This window comes from Vulpes lagopus, chromosome 12, assembly GCF_018345385.1.
Source record: "Vulpes lagopus strain Blue_001 chromosome 12, ASM1834538v1, whole genome shotgun sequence".
In the NCBI taxonomy this organism is placed as follows: domain Eukaryota; kingdom Metazoa; phylum Chordata; class Mammalia; order Carnivora; family Canidae; genus Vulpes; species Vulpes lagopus.
The window spans coordinates 70,231,896-70,240,935 of NC_054835.1; the positions used below are offsets into that span (position 1 = coordinate 70,231,896).

The window sequence follows — 9,040 nt, forward strand, 5'->3', positions numbered from 1 at the left end:
TGGAAGCAGATCTAGAGGAAAAATAGATAAATTACATGATTGACTGTATGGTTGATATTTCTTTTAAAATTCAAAGTAGCTTTGGGACATGTGGGTGGCTCAGTTGGTTAAGCATCACTCTCAATCTCAGCTCAGGTCTGTATTTTAGGGGCATGAGTTCAAACCCTGCACTGGGCTCCATGCTGGGTATGGAGCCTACTTAAAAAAAAAGAAAGAAAAATTTATTTCAAAGTAGATTTGCTTCATCTGACTGTAAAGTAATATATGCTCATTATATACCCCCTGAAATCAAAAAACAGATTTTAAAAATGAAGAAGAAAATAAAGATAATTTGTAATTTCATCAGGCAAAGATAACATTTAATTTTTGCCATTCTAAACTTTTCAGTATTTCTTCTTTGTGTATATGTGCTTATTGTGTGTATGTGTGTGTGTTCTTGAATATGAAAGTTCTTATCATACCTTGCACTCTGTTTTGGAATCTGCTCCTCTATAATTCTAATGCCTTTCCTTGTCAATTTATATTGCAGCTATAATCATTTTTAATGATTACATAGTATTTCATATATCATTTATCAAATCTATTAATAGGCATTTAGTTTGTTTCCAGTTTTTTGCATATATTTTTGGATTCTTGTCGAGTAATTTCCTTGGAGTAAATTACTAGAAATGGAATTACCAGGTCAGAAGGTTTGCATATATCTCAAGGCATTTGCCAAACTGCCTCACAGAGAGGTTATACCAGTTTAGTATTCTAGCAGTTGGTGAAAGTTTTCATCACATCTCATTAATGCTGAATATCAGTAAGTATTATCAGTTTTTATTCTTTGTCAGCCTAATAGACTAAAATTGATTTTGTTGGTATTTTTTTTATCATGCAGGAGCTTTAAATTTTCATGTCAGATTTATCCAGCTTTCCTTTTATGATTTCTAAGTTTTGGACCATTTGTAAAAATGTCATGCTATCACAAAATCATTTTTTTAATTAGCTTTATTTGCCTTAATACTTATGATTATATTTATTTGCTTATTTCGTATGTAATTACTTGAGCAATTTAGAATTTGTTTGGCTGAAAATGAGAAATAGGAATCCAGATTTATTAGTGTATTCAAAAAGTCCAGCTAGTTGTCCTTACACATTTTGAGTAATTCATCATTTCTCCACTGATTTGAAAAGCCACTTTTATTATATATAACACTTCCATATATATATGTATGACTATTTCAGAGTGATTTTTTTATTAGGGCTAGGTACATATGAAGACCCTTCCATATGTTTTATTAGGTCCACAAATGTGTTCCGTCTTAAACTTACAAATGAAAGAATCATGTAAATATTTTTATAGCTAATATACATGTCAGGATTTTTTTTTCTTTTTTGATTTCAGTGGAGAAAGTAGCAAATGAAAGCCAGAAGACCCCCAGGGATGTAGTTATGATGGAAAATTTTCACCATATTTTTGCAACACTTTCTCGTTTGAAAATCTCATGTCTAGAAGCTGAAAAAAAAGAAGCCAAACAAAAATACACAGATCACCTTCAGTCTTACGTCATTTACTCTTTAGGACAACCTCTTGAAAAACTAAATGTAAGTATATTTTCATTCAGTATTATATTCCTGATTTTGAACCTCTATACATATATTTACATATAAAAACACAATTAGACATTCATCCTAAATTTGGTCATGTATTGATGTGAAGGATAAGGAAGGGACCCAGGTATCAAAGGTTCCAGTGTACTAAGATGCTGCTAGATGCTTTATACGTTATTTCTTTTAATTCTTGTAAACAATGACATATGATAATGTAGTATCAACCCATTTTACGTATGAAGAAACTGAAAGTAAATAAACTTGCTTGAAGTTATAATAATGGGCAAGTAGGAAAGCTGGGGGATGAACCTAGATTAGGCATTATACAGATGCTCGTATTTCATACCTCTCAAATGGCTGATCTTTAACCTTAGCTCAGATGAAGATTTCAAAAACTTAATCAAGAGAAAAGGAAAACCAAAAATTGTTTTTTTCATTGCCTTTTTCTTTCCCTTCCTTTCTTGAACTGAGTCATTCCTCAGAGCATATTTGATTGTTGAAATTATGGATGTTTTGGGGGCACCTTACTGGCTCAGTCAGTTCAGCCTCTGACTCTTGGTTTCAGCTCAGGTTGAAACCAAGCTCAGGGTTTGTGAGACCAAGCTCCACATCAGGCTCTGCACTCAGCAGAAATCTGCTTGAGTATTCTCTCCCTCTGCCCCTCCCCCCCTTGCATGCTCTATAAATGAATGAATGAATGAAATCTTTAAAATGCGTATATATATATATATAAATATATATATATATACATACATATACATATATATATTTATCTGTTGTCAGCAACAAACACTTTTTTTTTTTAATTTTTATTTATTTATGATAGTCACAGAGAGAGAGAGAGAGAGAGAGAGAGGCAGAGACAGAAGCAGGCTCCATGCACCGGGAGCCCGATGTGGGATTCGATCCTGGGTCTCCAGGATCGCGCCCTGGGCCAAAGGCAGGCGCCAAACCGCTGCGCCACCCAGGGATCCCAGCAACAAACACTTAAAAGATATTTAATCAAATACAGAACCAATTCTTTCTAAAGCTTAAGAATTTAGATATTCCTTTAGGGTAAAAGGAATCTAAATCCTGCATGATATTTAACTGCAACATCAGAGGCATTCCCTGTAAAACCAAATTTAAAGCAGAAACATTGCTGGATCCTTTTAATATTTAACATTGTTATGGAAGCTCTAGTCAATGCAGTAAGACCTGAACATAAATAAAAGATATATAAAGGAGAATCAGTGGGACACCTGGATGGCTCAGTTAGGTAGGCATCTGACTCTTGACTTTAGCTCAGATCATCTCAAGGTCATGAGATCACGCCCTTATATCAGGCTCTGTGCTGCGAGTATAGCCTACTTAAGATTCTCTCTCTCAAAAAAAAAAAAAAAAAAAGATACTCTCTCTCTTTCCCTCTGCCCCTCCCCTCCCTGCTCACATACACAGGCCTGTTCTCTGTCTCCTCTCTCTCTAAAAAAATGAAAGGAGAGTCAAAATTAAAATTACCTGTATATGATAGGTTGAAATTACTGACCTATGATAAAGTAGCAGGATTCAAAATAAATATATAAAGAACCAATTTATTTCCTGTATGTCATAATAACTAATTAAAAGTGCATGTAGAAACAAAATTTTAAAGTACCAGGACTTTAAATAATTGTCAAAACAATTATTAGCAAAAACATAATGATGATAATTTAATGAAGAACAAACAGTAATTGTCAAGAAAATTTTAGAGAAAAGTAATGAGAGAGTGTAAGCTCTTCAGTATTAGATTATACTGTATAGTGGTCAGATAAAGGCATGCCAATCAATGAAACTGCATATTTAAAAAACAAATACATTTTAAAGACAACCTGAGATGAATATTTGTAACAATCTAGTAGTCAGGAATATAAAATATAGAATACCTTGTTAAAATCTATACGAAAACTACTAAGACCCCCATAAATGGATAAAGGTTCTGAATATACTATGAATATATGAGTATACTCCTATACTATGAAATATATGAAAGCTGGTTAACTACATTTATAGCCAAAGAATTGTGAAATAAAACAACAAATAAATCTTTTTCACTCATCAAGCTGCAGTGATTTCTTTAAATTGTGATAATGCTGATGATAATATGGTAAACAGTAGTCTCATAAACTGTTGACAGAAATATAAATTGATTGAACTTTCCTGAGAAGCAATTTATGTATATGAAGAACTTTCAGAATACTTGAAATTATACTTCTCAACTGAGGAATTACAGAAATTCATGCTAAAAAGTAATCAGTAATGTGGGTAAATAGTTATGTATGAAAGATATTTTTGACAACTGTGTTTACAATAAATTTAATCTGAGTAGATTTTGCCAACTCTGAAAAAAAGTGAAAAATGTTAAATATTCCATAATGAAGAAATGGATGTATAAATTGTAGTTCAAAAAAATTATAGTTCAGCCATTAGATGAAATATTATGCAGCCATTAAAATTTATACTTTGGAAAAAACATAAATATTACATGGAAAATACAACATATATTATAATTTCATTTATGTATTCACATCAAAAGACTAGAAGGAGGGGCACCTGGCTGCTTCAGTTGGTAGAGCATTCAACTCTTGATCTTGGGGTTGTGAGTTCAAGCCCTAATTGTATGTAGAGACTACTTTAAAAAAATAGAGTGTTTAAAAAAAAAGACATAGAAGGAAATCTAAAATGTTAACACTGATTATCTCTGAGTGGAATAATAGCTGATTGTTATTTTATCCTTTATACTTTTATATGTTTTCTGAGTTTTACACTGTGAATAAATACTACTTTTAAGTATGGTTTTTAAAATTTATTTAAATGATAATAAAAGCAAGGCTTAACCAGTATTTCTTTTTATTAAGTTTTATTTTTATCTATTTATTTTAGTTTCTTTTCTTCTTTGTAGTTTCAAGTTTTTATTTAAATTCCAGTTGACATAGAGTGTAATATTGGTTTCAGGTGTAGAATTTAATAATTCATTACTTACGTACAACAGTGCACATCACAGCAAGTACCCTGCTTAATACATGTCACCCATTTACCCCATCCCCCACCTAGCTCCCCTCCAGCCACCCTCAGTGTGTTCTCTGTAGTTAAGAGTCTCTCACGGTTTGCTTCTCTTTCCCCCCTGCCATGTTCATTTGTTTTGTTTCTTAAGTTCTACATATGGAAGTTTCTCTGACTTACTTCCTTTAGCATAATACTCTCTAGCTTCATCCACATTGTTGCAAATGGCAGGATTACTTTTTTATGGCTGAATAATATTCCATTGTATATGTATACCACATTTTCTTTTTTATTTCCTTGAAGCACTTCTTTGAAGGCGTTGAAGCTCGAGTAGCACAGGGTATAAGAGAGGAGGAAGTAAGCTATCAACTTGCGTTTAACAAACAAGAACTTCGTAAAGTCATTAAAGAGTATCCTGGAAAGGAAGTGAAAAAAGGTCTAGATAACCTCTACAAGAAGGTTGATAAACATTTATGTGAAGAGGAAAACTTACTTCAGGTATGCTTAGTTCTGTTAACCACCCTAGAGTGTACAGCTTTATGTATATTGCTTTTCTCCAAAAGAGTCCTCTAGAAAGGCTACAGATTTTCTAATTGTAGTGCAGGAGGAAATTTCCATAAAGTACAGACCAGATTAATGAGTTGTAAGGAACAAAGGAATAATATTTATAAGTATATATGGCTATTCCTGCTTATTTTATATTTCTGCTTTATTGTTTTGAGGCATTAGTTTTTCTTTTGTTTGGGAGTAAGGCAGGGTTTTTTTTAGGCTTTTTGTTTGTTTTTTACAGTTGAGAGTAACTGAATGGAATAGAGTATAGTACAGTGGAATGATTTAAGCATGGGAACCAGTTAGAAACAGGTTCATAATTTGGCTCCAGGTTAAGCTGTATGACTTTGGGCAAGTCATTTAACCTCTCTGAGCCTCAGTTTTCGTATTTGAAAAGTGGAAATGATACCTCTTTCATATAGTGGATACTACTATTATTGTCATTGCCATTTTATAGATGAGAAAATTAAAGCTTGGAGAAGTGGAGTAACATGACCAAGAACCCATAGTTAATGGATGGTAGAGTCAGATTTAAATCCCAAACTGAGCCATACTGAAAGGCCCAGAGATGAGTGAGAATAATTCTGGCTTCAACATCATCAAAGCCTTTATGAGGGCTATTGCATTTGTGTTCGCCTGTGAAAGTCAGATAGTTACAGATAATAGGAGCAGCAGGTAGAAGAAATACCAAAGGCTAAAGATGTAAGGCAAAAAGTATATTATTTAGTAAGTAGACTTACAGTGACAGGAATTTAGGATTTATGGGATTTAGCGTTTACAAGGAAAAATCCTAGAATACATTCCCTCATCTATCGGGTAGTGATGATGGTCATAGCACCCACCCTCACCAGGTAGTCATGAGACTTAAATAGGATAATGCATATATAAAGCACTTTGTTTTGTACTGTGCTGATAAAAAGTAAGTATCAAAAAATGTCACCTGTTGTTATTAGCTAATATGTCAACGTATATATCAGATTCTGTCCTGATAGTTTATTTACATAGTAGTTTCTACTGCTAAACCATAAATCCTTAGATTGTATATAATCCATCTATTTCATCTTAATTTCCTTCATGGCTTCAAGCTATGTTTTGTATCATCAATTTGAGATAAATTTTTAAACTTTTATCTGAAATGAAATTTAAGGATTAACTGTTGGATTTCATTTAATTGCTAGTCTTAGTTCCATGCATAGTTGTGCATATACACATCTGTATTGGATATTGTAATAGATAAAATAATAGCTAAAATGTAATGAGTGCTTACTATGTCAAATGTTCTAAGCACCTTACATACATGCACTCCTTTAATCCTCACAAGAAACTTATGAGGAAGGCATTATTGTTACTACCCTGGTTTACAGAGGAGGAACTTGAGACCCAGAGCAGTGATGTAACATATTCAAGATCACATATCTTGTATGTAGAAGGAGCAAAGATGCATGTTCTTACCCATGACACTCTGCTAAATTCTTAGAATATGTCCTGACATTATTTCTACATACTTGATTATATATTTCCATTGGTAATTTAATGACTTTGTTTTCATTTTTGTAATAGGTGGTGTGGCACTCTATGCAAGATGAATTTATACGCCAATACAAACACTTTGAAGGTTTGATAGCTCGCTGTTACCCTGGTTCTGGCGTTACAATGGAATTCACTATTCAGGACATTCTAGATTATTGTTCCAGCATTGCACAGTCCCACTAAAAAGAAGAGATAAATGAAAGAAGTGTCTACTATTTTATGTATATGTATATTTATATCTTCTTTTCATATACATATATATGAAAAGAAAAGCAAAGATTTAGGTGCTAGGGAGCCCCTGTTGCTTTAACTCAACAGATTAGGCAGGAGGAATGGTTATATACAACTTTCCTTATTTGTGTAACTAATAACATGAGACCTACCTGTTGCAGGTGGTCACTTGGATATGTGTGCTAACAGGGGCATGTGAAAGGAAGAACAGCAAATTAAGTGTCCCTGAAAGTGACAGAACCATACTTTTGACAAGTTTATTTAATTCATTGTGGTAGAAAAGGTACAGTTCCAATAAATGTGTCATTTAAATTTTTAAAAATTAAAAAAACTTCTGAAAGAAGAAAAGATAAATGAAAAAAGCACTCTGAGTACACCAGACGTTATTCGAAATTTTCAAGTAACTTTTTGAGAACCCAGACTTGAAACTTTATGCATTATTAAATGTCAGATAAATGGGTAATACCATACTACAAATATTCAAGAGCAAAAGTACCAACTTATTTAGCAGTTTTAGTTGCCCAATAGGTTGTGTACTAACTTGAAACATTTCTCTCATCATAAAATGCCTTTAAACATTTTTCTATAACTGAACAGAAAGTTTTCTTTATTGCCTAGTTTCTTGTATTTGAGAATGGTTATCCTATGTGTAAGGCATTAGGAGTTCTTCCATTGCCATTAATTCACTATTGCTTACAAATCATGTAACTACTAAAATATTGTACAGAATTTTTTTCCCTCTGTCTAATTAGTGTGTATATGGATAAGGGATCTTGTGATGATCACTTGTAAACTTGGATTTTGAGAATTATGTGATTCTGTGTGGCAAAAAATCTGAAATAAAGAAATTTTCCAAAAAAAATAATTTTTTCAGAAAAGTTAAAATATGATATCATTCTCAGATCTGTTATTTGCTGGTTTTTTGTATAAAAGCAAATTTTTACAAGATCAACATACAAAAATTACATGTTCATTTACCACAAAACACTTACAAGTATAATAAGAGGGACATCCCAGGTGGCTCAGCGGTTTAGCACCGCCTTCGGTCCAGGGTGTGATCCTGGAGTCCCAGGATCGAGTCCCACGTCAGGCTTCCTGCATGGAGCCTGTTTCTCCCTCTGCCTGTGTCTCTGCCTCTCTCTCTCTCTCTCTCTCTCTCTGTCTCTCTCTCTCTCTGTGTGTGTGTGTGTGTGTGTGTGTGTGTGTGTGTCTCTCTCGAATAAGGAAATAAAATCTTTTTTAAAAAAGTATAAGAAAAATATCAAAAATATTTAGTATTTAGATCTAAATCTAAGAAAGCATTGTACTATGGACTGAATTGTGCCTTATGAAAATTCATATGTGGAGCCCCTAGTCTTCTCCCACAATAGTGCAACTGTATTAGAAATAAGGCCTATAAGGGAGTGATTGAGGTTTAATGAGATTATAAGGATATTGCCCTGGTCCAACAAAACTGGTGCCCTTTTAAGAAAACACCATGCTCTTTGCCATGTAAAAACACAGCAAAAAGTCAGCCATTTACAGGCCAGAGAGAGAACTCACTAGAATTCAACCATGCTGACGCCCTGATCTTGGACTTTTCTGCCTCCAAAACTGAGAAAATAAATTTCTGTTAGTTAACTCACTCAATCTATAGTATTTTATTATGGTAGCCTGAGCTAATAATACAAGATGTAGGGATGCCTGGGTGGCTCAGTGGTTGAGCGCCTGCCTTCGGCTCAGGGCGTGATCCCCAGGTCCTGGGATCGAGTCCCACATCGGGCTCCCTGCATGGAGCCTGCTTCTCCCTCTGCCTGTGTCTCTGCCTTCTCTCTGTGTCTCTCATGTGAATAAAATCTTTTTAAAAATAATAATACAAGATTTATAAGACCTTTAGGAAGAAAGTTACAAACTATTGAAAGATATTAAAGAAAGTCTAAATAAGTGGAGGACTATTTTATGCTAACACAGTAGACATGGCAGTAATTCTCAAATTTAGAGATTCAGTACAGATTTCCAATTTCCAGTACCACTTCCAAGAAACTTGGAAGTCCCCTCTCCATTCTAACAAAAAAGCTGAACAAACTGAAAAAATCAACTTTTCTTAGATTTATGAAAGAAGTGAGGCCACAGGGCAAAC

At 33.7% G+C, this 9,040-nt stretch overlaps 1 protein-coding gene across 8 annotated transcripts in view; it reads left to right on the top strand.

Moving 5' to 3' along the window:
- The window catches only part of EXOC1 (exocyst complex component 1), a 60,306-nt gene extending 52,523 nt beyond the window's left edge, over window positions 1-7,783 (top strand). For all 8 annotated transcript variants that reach the window (XM_041725773.1, XM_041725771.1, XM_041725774.1 and 5 more), the window contains 3 exons: window positions 1,388-1,587; window positions 4,915-5,109; window positions 6,721-7,783. In XM_041725773.1, the coding sequence (XP_041581707.1) occupies window positions 1,388-1,587; window positions 4,915-5,109; window positions 6,721-6,873 (548 nt within the window). In that variant the 3' untranslated portion in view covers window positions 6,874-7,783. The remainder of the gene's footprint in view (window positions 1-1,387; window positions 1,588-4,914; window positions 5,110-6,720) is intronic.
- Window positions 7,784-9,040: the final 1,257 nt, after the last annotated feature.